The sequence below is a fragment of the Thermobia domestica genome, chromosome 3 (genome assembly GCF_964235325.1).
Source record: "Thermobia domestica chromosome 3, izTheDome1.hap1.1, whole genome shotgun sequence".
Classification (NCBI taxonomy): domain Eukaryota; kingdom Metazoa; phylum Arthropoda; class Insecta; order Zygentoma; family Lepismatidae; genus Thermobia; species Thermobia domestica.
In genome coordinates, this window is record NC_137456.1 from 156,878,990 (window position 1) to 156,899,716 (window position 20,727).

General features: G+C 34.4%; 1 protein-coding gene across 4 annotated transcripts in view; it reads right to left on the bottom strand.

Annotated features, from left to right (window-relative positions):
• The window catches only part of LOC145680825 (putative protein-lysine deacylase ABHD14B), a 54,332-nt gene that overhangs the window by 3,429 nt on the left and 30,176 nt on the right, over nucleotides 1-20,727 (bottom strand). For all 4 annotated transcript variants that reach the window (XM_081751916.1, XM_081751919.1, XM_081751918.1 and 1 more), the window contains 3 exons: nucleotides 20,135-20,266; nucleotides 12,584-12,755; nucleotides 3,249-3,472 (listed from right to left, as the gene is read on the bottom strand). In XM_081751916.1, coding sequence (XP_081608042.1) covers nucleotides 3,249-3,472; nucleotides 12,584-12,755; nucleotides 20,135-20,266 — 528 coding nt within the window. The remainder of the gene's footprint in view (nucleotides 1-3,248; nucleotides 3,473-12,583; nucleotides 12,756-20,134; nucleotides 20,267-20,727) is intronic.

The window sequence follows — 20,727 nt, forward strand, 5'->3', positions numbered from 1 at the left end:
TCATTAGCTTATAAAAGTCTTTCTCCAAGTCATTTGTTGCTCTAGTTCTCATCTGTGTGTTTAAATCTATGTAATTCTTTAACCAATCTGATTGTTCAAACTCTATTACTCGATGAATTTTCTTAAGTTTTAATCCAAGTGATAAACATTGTTTTAAGTTTCGATAATGAATTACATACAGGGTGTCCGAGAAGTCCTTCCCTGATTACAGAAATTGATAACATAGGCTAGAAATAAGATAGAAATATGAAACTGGTGTTGAATTGTTTACAAACTATAAAAGTTTTTGTCTGTGTTAGGTTTGTTCTGTTTTACCAAGTCTCAATTTTTTTTATTATTTTTTTTGTTTTAGGTTTGTAGTACGTAAGTAAGAAGCCCAAGAAGCCATGCCACTCAACCAGGAGAAGGCACAGTGTGTCCTGTTGTACCATGAGACACGATCACCAACCACGGTGCAGAGACAGTTCCAGACAACATTTGGGAGGACTCCACCTGATGTCAAGAGCATTAAAGCCTGGTATGAGAAGTTCAAGAACACAGGGTCGGTTGCTGACCTTCCGAGATCTGGTCGACCAAGAACCTCAGCAGACACGGTGGAGGCTGTGCGGCAGTCTTTTCTGAGAAGTCCTAAGAAATCGGTGCGCAGGGCCTCACGTGAATTACAGATTCTAAAAAGCTCTATCCATGACATTTTACACAAACGTTTTACACACAATAACCACAGTCGTTGCATCGATCCCTCCAGTGATGTTGGCTAATGTGTGGATGGAAATTGAATATCGCCTAGATGTGCTACGTGCTACCAAGGGTGCTTATGTGGAAGTGTACTGATGTGACCAAAACTTTTATAGTTTGTAAACAATTCAACACCAGTTTCATATTTCTATCTTATTTCTAGCCTGAGTTATCAATTTCTGTAATCAGGGAAGGACTTCTCGGACACCCTGTATTTTTCCTTATTGTATAAAGTTGTTAACACTTTTGATTGTTTTGAACCAGGCGGACACATGTTTTGAGGTGCTAATGGGTAGTCTTTGTGGTAGTCATGCAATTCTTTAAGATATTCAAGATCAACTTCTAAAATGTAATCTTTTTCACAAATATCAGGAACATTTGCAAAATCTGTTTCTCTTATCTCGTCTACATTTAACCACCTAAATGCCTTATACGGTAGATATTGATTCATAGCCCAGCCGTAGAGGTTATTGGCATCTAGGTACATAATGTAAGACTTTTCTTTATTCTCATTGTAATCTTCCATATACTTATTGTTTGCTTTTACATATCTTTTACTACATTGTGAGATTCCACGTCTTATACCTTTCTCTATCATCAAGACCATATTGTAATCTGTTAGTAACTCTAGTTTTATATCTGTCAACTTTAACATTGCATCCCAAGCTAAACCTGGTGCTGTCATATACCAAGCTGGATCAAGGACATAAGCTTTAAGACATGTTTCTCTAAAGTTCTGAAACACATATGCTAATAACACATCAGTTTTTAGGTATAGGTCATGATACTGTCCGAGATGATTAACTTGAAATGTTTTCCATACTTTCTTTGCATGCTCATAATCCTCATCACTTATATGTGTGTTGGTAAGCTTGTTGTAGAATGCTTCCTTTGGTGGTAATTGTCTCTGTCTAAACTTATTCCAGTCACTTCCAATGTCCCTTTTCGTTTGATCTATATACACTTTACCACATTGGCAAGAAACATTGTAAACTTCACTAGATTGTCGAGAATCAGTAAAGTAAGATTTGAAGTTAGTTAGATATTTAGCACTAGATTTTGGGAGAAGTTCTCAAGCATTAATACTATATTTTTCTAATATTTTCTTTATCTTTCCAGAAACATGCGGAACCAAAAACATGCTAATCGATTTCTCCGTGGAAATTCTGATTTTTTTCTTTACCTTTTCAATCCTTTTTAAAGTCAGCATACAATGAGACCGTGTCCCTCGAAACTGATATTGATTTGTGATTGATAGTAGTGAGTACGAAGCGTTATCTTAAAAACATGCTATCGTGTATCCACTTTGTTAAATTGGTACAATCAGGTTAAAACGAATACAGATTCCGACAGGCCTGAAACGGAAACTATCAACGAGCTCCCTCGTGCATATACGGTTAGCGTACATGTCTTTGGTAGGGGAGAACCAGGATCGATTTGGTGGGAGGTCATGTAGATCGGGTCCCACGTTAAGCTGTAAGTCCAGGTCTCACTTAGTCTCGGTACTGAAAGGAATGCCAAAATCCAAACCAATAAACAAGACTATTCATAAGAAATAGGTTTAACAATCTATATTTCCTAGATTAACTGATTTTTCCACAGTACGATTTATGCGCTGCATTAAGATCCCCTTACAAAAGTATTTGGATAGAAACACCCACTTAAGACCTATTTACACAATTTATTTACTTTTTTTTTTATTTTTAAGGAAAAAGAAATCTTACTGCGCCCAAATGCACCTTAATTGCACATCACTGTTTCAAAAATCTCTGTTACCTTCATCAGTAACTTTGGGAAACTCACAACCTTCCCGTTGGTCTAATGGCAGCGCGTACGCTTTAGTCGCGCGTGGTTCTGGGTTTGATTCTCGGTGAGAGTACAAAAAATAATTTCACGATCATTTACTTTTATTAATTATTCTTTTTTAGGCCTAGGGGGACATAATTAAAATATACAAAAAATAAATTTTTTTTTCACTTTTCTTTTTCTAGGGAAACACACGGAAGTTACTTTCCACTTCTTGGAATTTCATTTTGGACTCTTTTCATGTGCTCAGTTAAAAAGTTTTGAAGTTTATACTCTTGTTAACGTAAGTATCTTGTATTCAAACAGCATTTCTTTTCAGCGATCTATTACCTCATGTTTCCATTAATCCATCTGAGAGTTATTTACAATTAAATAATGTGCACATTTTTTGAGCTACACTCCATAATGGCTGATTGAAACTTATCTATTATAATTTATTAAGTAAATTCCGCTGTATGCAGCTATTTTTCACTTGAGCACAAAGAATAAAATATGGGGAAGTATTTTTGTAAAGAAAGTCTGCGATGGTACGCACCATACATACTTAAGCAACATTGCAATTTGATTTGTGGTACAGAAGGTAATACTGGTAAAATCCCAGTCAATTTCGAATCCGGAACTTTAGCTCCTTAGCTACTCCCACTCGGAAAAGTTATTTCCTTTCCCCAACCTATAGTATCCGAGTACATATTGCCATAGATTCTTACCTTTATAGTGGATACATCTGTTTGCCCAAGGATACTTGTTCCGACAGGAGCCACAGGCACATATCCTCCAAAATATTCTGGGTACGATTTCAGAAATGGCACTGAGTACGTACCACTCATGGACGGTGAAACAATTACTGGTGAATTCATTTTTAGATGTACTATTAATTTTTTTAAAAACTCCGACTTATCTCCATTATATGTAGTAGTTGTCTGATCATATCCTACAAAGAAATAAATGAATATAACAGAATGAAAACTGATTTGAAGACGAAGTAATACTTCATATGTTATTAATATCTATTCCAATATACATTGTACTTCTTAAATAGCGATCTATACTGTTACTAGTCTAACAATTATTGTCAAGCACGGTTGCTCGTGATATAAAGGCTTCCTACTTTAATTACGTTTTCTTTTTCTGTTCCTTTCACTAATTTCCTTCCCTCAAATCTCTCTCATCATCATTTATTTCAGTTTACCAATTTATCTCCTTTAGCCTACAGAACATTTTCATTCCATGATCAACACTGCACCAATATTTATATCAATAATAATAAAGATATTAATGAAAACAATGTACTACTTTTCCGTTAAAAAAAGGAAAGATTGGTTATAACTTTCCCAAGTCGAAAAAAAAAATGGTTACCAACATACATGTAGGCAAATGAGGTTCTCCCCCCCAAAACTAACTAAATCAGAAAATAAGAATGAATAAGGCTGCTAAATTTTCATAGAATATTTGTTTTGAAAAAAAAAAGAAACATTTATAAGATATGAGATTACATTGACATTAAAAAAGTACTTCACAGAATATAAAAGTTACTTCACTGATAACTTGTAAAATAGCGAAGTTTATAAAGGTTTCTGCATGTGAAGTGATATTCACATGGGGAACACAAAGACAAATCTTGCAACTAGAATTATAAAACACATTACGGAAATTAAAAATGAATTCTCCAACTTCGGATCTGTTGTAGTATTTCAGAAACAATAAAATAAAGATTCAAACTATGCAAACTTTTATTACAACTATAGACCTACACACCATTGATTCAGTTTCATGCGTAATGGACACTTGTTGCTTTAATGTCTAACACACCAGTATGGGCTCTATCATGCTCCGAACACAAAAAATACGTTGCCCGGTTCTGTGGGACATGCTTCTCCGCATTGCTGTAGTGATTATTTATTATTGTTTATTATTGCTTCATGATTTCTCTTTATCAATTTTCACAGCTGACTTGCTAAATAATTAAAAAGTAGGCGCAACACTATTTATTGAGCTTATTAAAGACGAGATGAGATTGAAACTACACCTTCTCACTCTACAAGCTTTCATCTCACACAGAGAATTCGAAGTCGGACAGTAGGACTCAAGAACTCGAAGAATCTCAATTCACGAAAAGAAAAAAAAAATGAAATCTTTGAGTTTTACGTCCCACAGTTATGCCGGTGAGGCTAAAGGAGACGGTGATGATGAGTAATAAATGAAATTGTGGAATGAAGAAAGTGGGAGGAAACGGGAGAACCCCGAGAAAACCCACGCACACGGTGTTTGTCCACCACAAAGTTCACTTGGCGGAAGCTGGGATCGAACCCGGGACCCCAAGCACCTGAGCTGAACGCTCTACCACTGAGCCACCGCGGCCCCCTCACGAAAAGAAATGAGGATAGACAGAGACTATTTCAGGAAGAGGGTTTAGTCACGTGCGAAGTGGATTGGTTGGATGTTGAACTGTTGTTTCTTGTGCTGCACGAGAGTGAACCTTGCTGCTTTGACAATAAGGGATAATTCTGCAAACAGTAGAAGACATTGACTAGTAGGTTAAGGCGGATGGGAACATATGAATAAAGCGAGTTCTTACTTCTGCTATTATTGAGGCATCGCGCCAAGTGTACTCGGTGTATTCGATTCAAGAAGCGAATTCTTTACTTCAGTTCGCACTCTTGCGCAGGCGCAACGGGAAAAATACTGCCAAGGATAGATGAATGGAAAAAAGAAAACTAAAGCGAAAGTCAAAAATTATTTGCTATTGTATATTAGCGATCGTTTCTTTCGCTTTTATATTTAGAAAAACTGAGGTCTAGAAACCCTGTATAAGAATAAAAGTCACCATTTCTTGTAGCTAGATTAACACTAGAAGGACCGGATGGGTCAAAATGACCCATCACCATATTTTAATATTCCACTGTAAACGTACTTGAAATACTAAGTGAATAATATTTCAAGTACGTTTACAGTGGAATATTAAATTATGGTGATGGGTCATTTTGACCCATCCGGTTTTTCTAGTGTTAAGATGAGGGGAAAAATAGATAACCTAAAATATGACTGAATTGGTAACACTGTAGGTGAATTAGAATGCTAAAATATTCAAGTCTACTGTGTGCTTTGTAGCTTGCTTGCATTGCAGTCAACGAGCAGAGGAAGTCTACTGCTTGCTCGGGCTGGAGACAAGGAAATGAGTGAAGATAACCATATAATTCTTTGTTATTTGTGATATTCTCATGATTAGGTTTTAGCGTGGTACGAAACATTCAACAATACTTTTTCTTCCGAAAATAAATTGTGAAAGAATTAGTGCAGTAGAAAGCAGGGTTTGAAAAAAAAACGGGTTTTTTAAAAAAGCCCAACCCACCTGGGCCCATATGGGTATTTTCGGGTTTAATTGGGTTTTTCGAAATATTTCAATGTCTTTGGGTAAAAGTGTTAAAATGTGATTCATATTTCAAGATTATCATTGTCACAACTTGCAACAATTTTCTCTTCACTACTGTTTTGAAAAAATGGCCGCCATTTTTAAATGTTACGTTCGATCGGCGTCAAAATATATACAGCTAATTTAGAGTGTCCCGTACTTCTACTCTGAAAATTTCAACTTAAAATACAGTAAACAGCGCTTTGTAGTGTGGATACCCGCTATTTTGAAAAAAAAAAAGACGCCATTTTGAAATTTTACGATAGTATGCCGTCAAAATCTGTCTAGGAAATTTAGCGTGTCTCGTACTTGTACCCTGAAAATTTCAACTTACAAGACTGAAAGTCTTACCTTGTAGTATGTGTAGTACAGGCAGACGAACGAACAAATGTAGATCGAAACATCCCAGGAGCGTCAGTGACGTTCGCCAAATATGAACACCAAGGGTGGCCCAAAAGTAGGTATATACCCCCTGCATTGATCATGTATAACATTCTAGTTTATAGGTTTATTTGTTTCGGCTCTTCCTGGCTTAAGATGTAGGTAAAAACACATTAAGAATAAGTAATAAAGAAACACGGATAACAATAAGAAATGGTATAGAATGCAATGAGTTGATCAGTACGGTATTGTATACCTACTTTTGGGCCACCCAGTATATTAATTTAAAACAAATATATAACTCATGTTTTATAAAATAAATGTTTCGAAATGTCTTAAATGAAATTAAATATTTTCCAGTGTAAAATAAATAGTTTTATTGTTGAAGTTCACTTCCGATACTTTGTGCGTTCAATTACGGGAATTTCCCGAGCACTTGTTGCAAGACGGTTCTTTCCAGAAAAATTAAAACAATTAACAAATATATAATTTATATTTTATAAAGTAAATGGTTCAAAATATCTTAAATGAAATTAATTATTTTCTAGCATAAAATAAATAATTTTATTGTTTAAGTATTCAGTTCCGATGCTTTATGCGTTCAACTGCGGGAATTTCCCGAGCACTTCTTTTGCGGTTTTTTTTTATTTTTTTATGCAAGCTTTCTTCACTGTGCATCGAAACTTCCACTAGTACTTAAGTTTTAAATCAGGAGTTGAAATAGTAAGTGTTACGTGGTTTTCAGAACTTGAGCATTAAACTTATTAAATTTGACAAGAATTTTTACGATACTGCTTCTGTTGATTCTACAGAATGCTTATTTGAAGAGTAGCAATAAGTAACTGCACTAAACTATTGTTGTTGGAAAACCAAATTTTATTGAAGAATACCTAGGTACTTGTGTTACCATTAAAGGTAATAAAAATAATACTAGTTTTACTAAAGCACTACATATTTACTGGTAATACCGGCACCTATGACCTTAAACCCGTCAAACGTATGAGGGAAACGTCCCTCGGCATCGCCAAGTCGGCGAGCACACTATTCACGCAAAGTATTTCCAAAATTGCATAATTTATTTCAAATAGGCTATAAGCCTAATTCATACATCAATATGTTCTATAATCATCTCAAGCTAAGGTAATTTTTTTTTTTTTTTTTTTTTTTTTAAATTCATTCAGTGCATTCAGAATTATATGAAGATCTTATGTTGAATGTTGCTGTAACCTTAACGTGAAAGCATCTAATTCGTCCAAGGAAAGTCCAAAATCTAAAATATAAATCACTTTCAATATGATCACCTTAATTGTATCAATAAAATACTAGCAAAAAGCTCAAAAACCCAGGTGGGTTTTATATTATTATTATTATTTTTTTCTGTTTTTTTCTTTTCTTTTTTTCTTTTCTTTTTTTTCTTTTTTTTTTTAAGATGGGTTCAGCCCGAAAAACACGGTGGCTTTTTTGGGGCTGGGCCTACTTGGGCAAACCCTGGCAGAAAGTAACAAAAGCGAATAAAAAAATAAATTAAAAAAAAAAATCGAGTTCACTTTCGTAGTACTCGAGGTATCCGAATTCTTGGGAGAATCGAATTCGCTGTATTCGTTCCGGCCCATCACTACATTGCTGGAGTAACCGTCTGAAAGCAAGTCTCACAGCTTCTTTCAATTCATCAATAATAGATAACACTGTGCTGCAACAATATTCTTGATGAATTCTAGGAGCAAATTATCACAAGTCGTTAAGTCTGGGCTTCGAGGTAGTTAGTTTGGTGGACTAAATAATGGAGATCTGCAGCCAATTCAGCTTCCTGAAAATACTTCATTGAGATATTATCGAACCCAAGTGGCAAAATATAGAGGCGCTCCATCTTGCTCAAACCAACATGTCTCATTGACCCTCGAGTTTCCAAAAGGGGAATCAATCAGTTCCTTAGCATATCAAGATATCGATGTTGGATTTACAGGTCCATCAAAAAAATATGGACCGTAAGTTTGTTCGTGGTTCACTCCACTCCATACCATGACGTGAGGAGGGTTATTCTCAATCTCCTCATAAAAATAAGTGTTTTCCTTTGATCAAAAGACAATATTTCTTGCTCGGGCGCTTTGCAATATATGGCACACTCATCGTTGAAAATCACTTTTCCACGTTTCGGGTTAGCGTCAAACAACAGCAGATTTGCAACACATGCCTCCTTCCTTTGGCTTAAATCATTTTCACATAATTCTTGAATAAATTTTGGTCGATATGAATAACTTTACGTCTCATTTTACGTCTTTGCGCAGAATTGATCGGGATATACTCAATTCCGTTGACCGTTTGCGAGTTGACTTCATTGGTGATCTTTCCTCTGACGCCATTATTTCTCCGCATTATTCCTCTCTTGCTGATGTCTACCACTTCGTGGTTTATACTTAACGCTAGCGGTTGGGTTGAGTTGATTTTCAGTTTAACGTTCCTTTCAGCAGCGAGGCTATATGAGACGGTACAAAACAGTTTCTCTTCCCAACGCATAAGTGTTCCCTTTGGAGGGGCCTCTCGTTTGACACTCTAGCACCTGTTCCAACGTTTTCCCTGTTCTGAGTCTCTCGTAAACTCAAGTGCTTCTGACGATGCACTCTTCAATGGTATAATTACTTTGTATCAGTCACTGTTTATACTTGAAATAACAAAGAAATACATTGTAATTCCGCCATATATATTTATAGTTTACACAGTTTAATTATTTTATACTTAAGAGGGTAACGGGACTTTTGTGTCCGCTCTGTACGTTCATAGACGATAATACCAATATTGATTGAAATATTATAGAAGAACGTACGAAACAACAGAAAATTCCTATTAAGTTCGGGCAATTGAAAAAAAAAAAAGAAAAGAAAAGAAAAGAATAAGTGTATTTGACATGTACATTGCTGGTCGCGAAAATTCCAACATCAAGAAAGAAAAAAATATACGGGGACTTGTATATATAACGTACAAACAATGAGAATTTCAGCAGGATGGCAAATGCATGAAATCAACGTCACCCTCAGGTCGGTGTTCGGAGTAGTACTGCGAGCGTTATTTACACAGAGCTCCAAGAGCGGACCGTTGACAAACAAACAGGACATGTATAAACAAATATCACTATACCTTGGCAATGTCAAAGGGAATAATATATGCACATAACTGCATTCAAACGGGTCACAGTTGATCTACGGGAAGACTTCTTGTAACGCGAAATTAATACGCACATAGAGCACGCCACCAGGGAAGTGATGCATGTGTGGTAGCTATGAACAGGAGAAATTGTAAACGACGACGACTGGGCAGTGGACCGCGGCCGTGACAGATTATACAGCATCGTCCACACTATTAATTGGAGTAACGAATGCGATTTTGTCTCCGTCGACGGTTCGATAGTGTCTCTTGAAAGCTGGACTAATGCATATACCTTTGGCTGGCTGAATATCGACCAGAGGCAGGACAGCCGAGCAGAGCCAAGGGAGGCAGGAGAGGATGCAGAGACAGAGAGAAACAGAGAAAGAGAGAGAGAGAGAGAGAGAGAGAAAGAGACAGATGCCTGAATACATTGTGTGTTTAAGTCATAGCGCTGATGGAGCTTTCGTCTAACATTTGTTCGTGTGAATATGCGGTGGAGTTTCTATTGCATTACTCACAGTACTGTATCTAGGCTTAGCTGTTATGACTTCTGGTCAATGTACTGCCGGTCTTTACGTCTGCCTCCATTGAAACACAAGGTTACAATTGGCACGTAAACATTGTCGTATATAATCTTCTTTCAGAGAAATTTTCGGACGCCATACTTCAGTACCACAACATCTGGCCATATATATACCGGAATATGCAGTATTGCTCCTGCCTTGCCTGCACGGTCATCTAACATTTCGCCCATTGAACATGTGTGAAATATGGTTGGCTGGCATCTTGTTCGTCATTATCCTCCAGCAAAACGTATTGATGTTTAATGGACTCACATACAAACAGCGAGACAAGTGAATTCTCAGGAAAACATCCAATGTCTGTTTGGTTAGTTGCCACAACGTATAAAAGCTCTGATTGCAGCACATGTAGACTTCACGTTATAGTCATTTATCCATTTTATAGGTATTGCACAATTCCGAAATTGTTATAATTTCTGTGGCATACTTCCTTCCTAATCATACCTGTATTTCACAAAGAGAAGTGTAGAAGGCGTGCGGAGAAAAGAGCAGATAATAACTCAGGAAGATTGATGCCATACAGATGACAAATGCACTAGGTTAGACGTGCTTCTTAGGTTTACTATAATTTAGTTTTTAATGATTTTAATTTCATGGCCTAGATCACGTTCATTTACTTTTCCATTTATTTATCTTTCTTTACTTACTCCTCTCGACATATGCTAAAAGAGCTAGAACTAGTGAAAATGACATGCAATTTGAAACTCTTTCATTACATTAATTTGTATCTACCTCTTCAGGCTATAGTTTATATATCAAATTTTTAAGTGTCAGTGTTCTTGAGGACGTAGTACAAAACACACAGCTTAGAAAAGTTTGCAAAGTGAAACCTCGCAGAAAAAAAAAAAGTTTCTCATTGGAACTCTCTAACAATTTTGATATTGAACATTTTTGGGGGAAATAAAAGATTAGAAAAAATAAGTCTTTTTCGTCACTAACAACAGACTTTTTTCCAATACATGATTAATACAGTGTGTCCGTAAAGTTGCGCAACCCAAAGTTTGATTGAGTATATCTTTTATATCTTTTGATCTAAGAACGATAAAGACCTGAGACTTGAAACAAATGTAAGCATGTTCTATGTAGATATTTTCGAGATCATGACCAATGCTGGAACTTGTAACGTTTTTGTGTAGTATCGCAAAATTTTTGGATAAAAATTCATTTTATCAATTATGTGCAAATTGTCATTTCTTATCATTAATGAACCTAAAACACACCTGTTGAAGTAATTTTACGGCAACAGTGTTGCCAGGTGCCGCGTTTCTGTAAAAAAAAAAAAAAAAAAACACTCATTTTACAGACTTACATTAAATAGTCTTTTTCTATGGCAACACTGCATCAACCTTGTCATATTTTCGCACCAATGGATAAATGTTGATGCATACTGTACACATACACAGGAATTCATTCGCAGGAAATCAGTTTTCTGCAACTGAATATTGATTTTCTTCATTTTGCACATTTTTTTTTATTTTATTCTTACGGTAATTTCTTTCGTTACTACACATAAACGTTACAAGTTCCAGCATTGGTCATGATCTCGAAAATATCTACATAGAATATGCTTACATTTGTTTCAAGTCTCAGGTCTTTATCATTCTTAGATCAAAAGATATACGCAATCAAACTTTGGGTTGCGCAACTTTACGAACCACTGTATATTCAATGTCTCACAACCTTCTGTCGACACTACCTGTGCAAAGGTGGGCACAACAAGGCATTCAGGAAATATATCTTTCGAACAGAATGTATCTCGAGGTGCGGTGCAGAGCTACATTGAACAGTTGATTTTACGCTTTGTTTTCTCTTCACCTTTTTGATTCTGTGTTTAATGCACTACACTATTTATTTAATTTTTTATCAAAAATCTGGAATATCCTTATAAGCACTCAGACTTTTGCAACTCCCTGTTGGCCCATACATGACACGTGTTTGAACAAAAGAAACGGTACTGTAATCCCTAATACGACTCACTGTTTTCCTCTTATTAGAATTCCATCCACACATTTGCAAGGCCATTTACGTAGGACAGACACATTTATAGATTCCTGTTTTACATTATAAAATAAACAACTTATTCTTTCGATATACGAGTGAAAAATTGTACGACTAGACCGAAAATCGAACCCGAGATTCTGACTTACCATGAGGATACGTTAATCTTTACGCTACACTATCCAGTCCACTCCCTGAACAACTATACATTATATGGCTCTTGAAATGGGTGCTCAGCCACTCAAGACCACATTTATTCTTTTTGTATTATTTAATTTGTACGTATACAGGAATTGGTGTGATATAAAATCGGTTATTCCCTCCATTTACTATCACTTTCTAGTTAATTATACATATTGTCGTTTGATTCTTATCTTCCCAATGTCAATAATTTCTTTTGTTTAAAAAAAGTGACTTGGTGCAGGGTTACGATTCTACACATGACTAACTTGTGACATAATGAAGTTTTCAAAACCATACATGTCTCTAAATTAGAGTTATTACCGAAGTAAGAATTTAAGAGACTAAATACCTGGCAGATCGATAGCTACCGCACGATGTCCTAATGCAGCCACAGTTTGTAGGGTTTCTAATTTATTCCACGTTTGTGATGAGAATTTCTGGCCGTGAAGGAACAACACTGATGGCACTTTAGCTTCGACATTCTCTGGGACTACTCCCTCACGAAAAAAGACATCAATACCCTGAATAACAATGAAAAGAAAAAAAGAACAAAAATAAAGTAAATGGTTTACATCACATTGCCACTGTTAAGGTAGTTGAACTGAAATTATTATTATTATTATTATTATTATTATTTTCAGTTTAACGTCCCTTTCAGCAGCGAGGCTATATGAGATGGAACCAACTGATTAACGTGGAATCCGAACCACATGAGCTCCCGCTGGGAATCGAACCCGGGTCTTCCACGTCAGTTTTGTTGTTTAAATGTTTAATAGACACCAAACAGCATTCATAGACACCAGTGCGGCCAGACAGCAAGCACATGATACATGCAACTCCCATGTACAAGGTGTTTCGAAACAACACCTACAACGTTTGGGAGGTGATTAGGGGGACACTAAGATAAGACAAAAAGTATATAGACCAATCTGGGTGCACAAATGCTTCCTTTCGCAGTCATACGCTGCCGAAAACATTACAAAATGAACTTTAAAGGTGCAAAGCTCAAAAACTACGAGAGGTACCGTAGTTGGGTCAAGACTTCATTTAAAAACTAGTATGTGCCCTATCCAAAAATCCATTTTTCAGAGTCCTGCGGCACTTCCGCAACAATTTTTATAAAGGTAGTTGGTGAGTACTTCAAATTGTATACTCACAGCCAAACTACCTCCATAAAAATTGTTGCGTGAGTACCTTAGGATTCTGAAACATGTATTTTTGGATAGTGCACATATTAGTTCCTAAGTGAAGTCTTGACCCGACAACGGTAAGTCTTATAGCTTTGGAGTTATGGACCTTTATTTTTTTTATGTTTTCGGCAGTCTATAACTCCGAAAGGAGGCATTTGTGCACCCAGGTTGGTCTATAATTTTTATCTTTTCTTGGTGTCTGGAATCATCTCCCAAACGTTGTCGGTGCTGTTTTGAAACACTCTGTTCAACAGTCTGAGATTATATTTAACAGGAGGCAAAATACTAGCAATACAAGCTATACATGCAATCGATATCATAAAATAGTAATAACAGCAATAATAAAATGAACACAAAAAAATTAAAAAGATTACATATGACATGTAAATGAAGACTCGTAGCCAAGATAAAAAAAGAAAAAGTGCAGTATGCGAAAAAAAATAAAAGCTTAAACCTAGAAGAAAAGAAAAGATGATAGAAAAATAAAAGATAGATGACTAAATTGCAAAGAAACAACACTTAAGGAAAACCTTTCAAATGGCACCTCACTAAATTAAATAAGTAAACTTTATAGCTCCTTTAGAAATTTAATAAGTTCTGAACGGTTAGTCTCTTAGTCAGGAAAATATCTAAAACAGAGTAATATTTGTTTGCAGTATTTGTAGTTTTAATAATAGAACATTTTAAAGTAGGAACATTCGAAACAAAAGGAACAACATTTCTAATCTTACGGGGAGGAGTTCTTATGGAAAATAAACCATCAATAAAGAAACCTTCATGAAGAATATTAAATATAACTCCTATCGCTTAAAGATAACAGGTGGAGGTTTTAAAGATATACATAAGACAAGCTCATATCTTCGAAATTTTTGAACCCCCATCGTAATCAGGCTAGAAAGTTATTTCGAATAGATTCTATGGCATTTATAAAACACTTGGCTTCCTTGTTCCATTTTAGCATTGCTAACTTCTTCTGGTTTTAGATGTGATAGCCTATAAATGATTTTGGAATAATAATTTGTTGTCTGATATAATAATAATAATTATTTATTTATTTATTTATTGTAGATGATAAAGACCACAGCCGAGGCCAAAATGGTCATATATACAATAATATACAATAAAATATTACGAGAAAAATACAAACAAAACAAAATAAATTAAAAATACATCAAGCCGTCACGACCAAATACAAAAAAAAAAAAAAAAAAAAAAGTAAATAAAAATTTTACACATAAGTTTGATTGATACAAACTAAATTATAAAATAAAATTACAACATAACCTCGATTCAATAACTATTAAATTAAACAGGATGTATTATTAAGAACTTAAACACAAATTAAACATAACTTTCTTACAAGGCTGTCTATATTCTTTATTATAAATTAACGAGAAATGTTACAGCCTTGTAAGAAAGTTATGTTTAATTTGTGTTTAAGATGGACACAAGGCCTTTTTATAAAAATATTAAGAACTTAAATATATTGAACGTAATAAAAATAAACAAATTAGAAAAAGATTTATAATAATACACATGGACAAATATAAACAATGTAGGTAAAAGAAAAACAATGAAAATTCAATAGACACTATACCAAACCATGGTGAGTTTTGTATCATATTTATTAAATAAAACATTCCAAATATTGTTTTTTGAGTACTGTAAAATTCGGATCAAAGAAATCAATTTTAAGAGATTTTTTATTTATATTGTCAACACTAGTAAATAGTGGAGAACCAACCAATTGATTATTACATAATATGGAACGGTAAACCCTAGACTTACACAGGGGAACTTTGATATATAAATATACAATTAAATTAACTCTAGCATGTATTATATCATGAATAAATTTGATTTGCCTTAAATTTCGCCGAACTTCAAGAACTAGCAAATCCAGTTTAGCAAGAATCTCCCGATTAGTCATATCGTATAATTTAAATTTATATTTTAACCAAGCCAAGAAAGAAATCTGGACTGACTCCAGAACTTGAGTGATACTAGTAAGATTGCGACTCTAGATTAAATTAGCAAATTCCAAATGGGATCGAACATATGCACAATATAAGATTTTACATGTTGCAATGTCTTTAAAATCTCTAGCAACCCATTTGATGAGTCCCAGATTCCTTCTAGCCTTGGAAACCATGGTAGAAACATGATGATCAAATAGTAACTTAGAATCCATCATAACACCCAAGTCTTTGTTGATTGAAACAGGTTGAATTGTATGCTGATTTATTGAGTACGAAAAATACGATATATTCGTTTTCCTAGAGAACGGTATAATTTTTATTTTGTTCATGCTCGAGGGAAGTAAATTTTGTACGGACCATTGATAAACTGAGTTAATATCGGCTTGTAATTTAAGGTGATCCTGATTACTTACTATTTCTGAAAATATCTTCAGATCATCCGCGTACAGTAAAAAGGGACATTTCAAATAATTACCAATATCATTACCATATATTAAAAATAATAATGGACCCAAGTTGGATCCTTGAGGAACACCCGAAGAAATCTTGTACACAGATAACTTACAACCCATATATCTAACTACAAATTTACGATCAAACAAGTAGGAAGCGAACCAATGTATCAAAGATTTAGGAATTTCAAAGGAATGAAGTTTCTTAAGAAGCATATGATGAGATATTTTGTCAAAGGCTTTAGCAAAGTCAAAATAAATAGTATCCACTTGACCACGATTATGCACAACAGGAGAAACTAATAATAATAATAATAATAATAATAATAATAATAATAATAATAATAATAATAATAATAATAATAATAATAATAATAATACACTTCATATCACTTTAATATAATCTCTGTAGTACTGAACAATCTAGAGTTGAGTTGAGCTCACCTTGAGTTTAGCGTCCCGTTCAGCAGCGAGGGTATATGAGAGTAGACCTACTGATTAACGTGGAGTCCGAACCGCATGAGCTCCCACCGAGAATTGAACCGCTTAGCCACGAAGGAGCTCTGAATAATCTATACTAATCAGCAAAATTGGCCCCACCTCACCTTCATCTTCACCTTCACCTTCATCTTACAGTATTTACAACATCAAGCTCCAAACAGGTAGGAGGCTACCATTAGAACTTTCTGTATGCATAGTTTTGAAGTCTGTCTCTGGTGTGTACCTTACAATTTGGGGAATTCCACGTTAAACTATGATATTAGGTCACATTCTACGATACCCTTGATTGTAGAAAAGATTTTGAACTATATATATATATATAGATAGTTTATATTAAATATATTAAGGTATTTTATATATATACAATATATATTAAATACCTTACGAATTTAAATAATAGAATCACTGTAATTTGAAATTATGCTTAAGAAACATAATTTTAAAACTACCATTGTAATAATCCTCTTTTAATGTGTTCTAAGTTTTAAAATGTACTCTGTCTGTAATTTCGACTAGTACCTTCACTATTCTTTTACAGGAGATCGGTGAGGATTATACTTCAAGGAAAATATTCTACTTATTTTCAATGTTATATTAGAAGTATAGAATGAAATGTAAATATCAATTTATATCGAGTGTCAAAATATGTACATAATAACTAGCACTGTACTAATCATTTCGTCGATTACAACTACGAACTTAGGGATAACGGTTGCGTTCTCTGCCTTCATGTTTTCAGTGCTGGTTAATCATACAACCAAATAAATATATTGGTAAAAATGTAGAATTTGAATATAGTTATCTTTGCGATTGAAAATTGTAAGAGTTTAATCCATGTAAATAAATCTATCTATATTAATGTTTTATTCTTGTTTTGTATTTCCTTCATACACATTGACATTATAATATTTTATGCGCACGTAGAAAGACTTAAATCGTTTTCTTTCCATTTGTGAAGTTGATTTGCTCAAAAATAAAATAAAATAAAATAAAATAAAATAAAATAAAATAAAATAAAATAAAATAAAATAAAGAAAATAAAAAAATAAATATATATACACAGTGAAACCTCTGATTAACGGACATCAATGGGACATGAATTTTTGTCCGCTATTGAGAGAGGTCCGTTACAGGGAGGATACAGAAATTTAATTTCTCACAACGGTAATTGTATGTAGTAATATACAGTAAATACATTATGTATGAGCGTAAATACGTAAAATTCAATACGGAAACAGGAGAAATTCATTTCTGTTAAATAATATTATTGCTGGGGGATGTGTTAATATGTTCATATACTGCAAAAGATAATGCGTGTATGATAATTTTCTTAAGTACATGTCATCACCCTTCCATTAATTCACATACCGCCTATAATAAAGTAAAAGTAGCTTTGTTCCAGACCCAGACTTGTTCCAGTGCCATAAGTAAAAGAAAAATGTTGATTTTTCAAAAAAGTAAGAGAGGAAACATTGCTCGTTGAAAATGTTATTGTAAAACAAACAATGTTTGCTTTGTTATCTATGAAATTGTCGGGAAAGATGCAATGCCCAGAGGAAAAGGACCAAATATGTTAGGGAAGGGAAGATCTTTCGCATAGCATTCTTGGCCATACGACTGACCTGCATGAATGTTATTACTTATCGAAGGTTTTCTAGGATTTCCACCAGAAAGCAATTTATTACGGGGCAGAAAAAGAATTTCCAGTTCAGCTTGAAGCTGTTCAGTTTCATGGTTCACCAAGTCTAGACTGATGATAAATACACTTGTGGGGAAAAGACTTTTCCGTCCACTGTAATATATCGCAGAACCGAGAATAATTCCTGTCCGTTATGAAGAGGTTACTGAAACGTTTAGGGGGAGGGGGGACTGTCAGCGACCGTATCTGAGAGTGTTCGTAAAAGGGACGGTTTTGCTCCGTAAGAGAACATATATTTTTGCCGGGACAAAAAAATCTGTCCGTATTATGGAGGTGTCCGTTATGGGAGGTTTCACTATATATCTATATCTATCTATCTATCTATCTATATATATATATATATATATATATATATATATATATATATATATATATATATATATATATATATATATATATACCTACCTTATTTTTATTGTTATCAAATAAATATTTTGAATGTGGCTACATTTTCTTCCTTTAATTCCTAGTATATGTCCTTCAATTTTGTTCCTTATCTTCCGTTTCGTCATGCCAATATACGTTTTAACGTGTTCCCCTTTGGACTCCAGAATGAGGATTATGATTTACTTATACTTGTAGCCAGTTTATCTTTTCTCTATTGGTAAGTGGTTAGAAAGTTGGTTTTACATTATACTTTAGTGCAACTTTTTCTTTGATCTATATGGCAATCTGGGACACAGGCGAATAGTAATCATTTTTTGATTAGTCTTACAGTAGTTTTTGAATTTTTGGAAACAGATTTGAACGGTTTCTGAATTGAAACTAATGGAGGTGGGTAGGAGAAGAATAATGCCAACTACCTCGTTTTCAGCTTGCAAATATGTACAATGACGTAAAAGGTAGATAAAGGAATAATGATGTTTCTACTGATACACATTAAAAAAACCGAGGTAATAAAACTTCGTTAGTTTATCCACTAGAGGAAGCTTTGGAGTGTAGTTTGTTAATAGCTAAGCAACACGAGTAGTTGTCATTGGAGATTTACTGCATAAGTTTTCGCTCCACAGAAGATGTTTCTAAGAGCGGAGTTGAATAGTGTTGAACGACGTTACTGTACTATCGTAAATATTTAACCTGTTAATGACAAAAACAAAACGACAATTGGCAGTACTCTGGTATCAGTTGTGTGAGGTTCTATACCAGAATGGGCAGCTGCATTCACCTCTTGATACCGTGTTGTGAAATACGTACATTTATAGTACTACGGATAAAGGAATAGCCTAGCCCGAGGTGGCAGATATGCATCTTATTTATATCGTAATGTACCACGTGCTTGTGTTTACAAACACCCAACATGTGCTTGTGTTCACAAATACCCAACATGTGCTTGTGTTCATAAACACTATACATGTGCTTGTTTTACAAACACCCAACATGTGCTTGTGTTCACAAACACCCAACATGTGCTTGTTTTACAAACCCCCAACATGTGCTTGTGTTCATAAACACCCAACATGTGCTTGTTTTACAAACATTCAAAACATCCAACATGCGCTTGTGTTTACAAACATCCAACATGTGCTTGTGTTCACAAACACCCAACATGTGCTTGTGTTTACAAATACCCAACATTTGCTTGTTTTACTAACACCAAACATGTGCTTGTGTTTACAAACACCCAACATGCGCTTGTGATCACAAACAGTCAACATGTGCTTGTCTTCATAAACACCTAAAATGTGTTTGTGCTTACAAACATTCTACACGTGCTCCTATTTATAAACAACAACCACGTTACTTTACGAGAATAAAGAAAACCTCGAAGAAAAATACCGGCATTGAAATTTAAATCCAATATATACTGAAAACTCAGCGAGAATGTGAACTGTTTACTGATATTCTTGAAAATTCAAACATTTTACATTAAATCAGTGAGCACTACTGCAAATGAGTCTAAAATTTGGTTATGTGAATGTAAACTACTTATCTGATGGTCACTGATAAATAAACATGAGTGAATATTTCATATATTATTTTTCACTTAACACGATTTCTTAAAATTGTACTTACGATTAAGCTATAAAAATCAATTTACACCACTGATAATAAAAGTAGTTAACAAATAGTAGAACTTACCAAAAGTTGTACTCGACCAGATATGACAGCTACTTGTTCCATCTTTTCCTTTAAATCAGTAGGTAAAGGATGCCCAAACAAATCCAGTTTCTTAACATCTACAAAGTGATCCTTCTCTCCCGTTGCCATGCTCTAAAAGAAGAAAGAAAAAAAAAAAAAAGATACAAAATATAATATATGCGTTCTCCTTTTCAACTAGAAAGTGATAATATTCTTTCCTAGAATCTATATTCATATATTTATGTGGAGTAACTTAATGTACAAGCAGATGTGATAAAAAAAAAAAGTTTTAAAAAATGTCTGAATTAAATCCTTATGTTGCATACATTGAAACTTACACATTTCGAAATAATACTGAGTTCAACAAAATCTTATTTTAACTTATGTAAGGAGTTCTTTTTTTTTTTTCTTTTTTACTTTAAATAGACTGATAGAAAATGATGAATGAACACCCAGGTGTGACTTAGTACCTCCATATTTCCATTGATTACTAGTAGATCTGCACTGCAATGGTCAACAGCGTCAGATGTGAATGCAGTAGGAGGTGAGTGCTGGCTGTGAAAAAACTGAGCTTGTACCAGCAGTTGGTAACG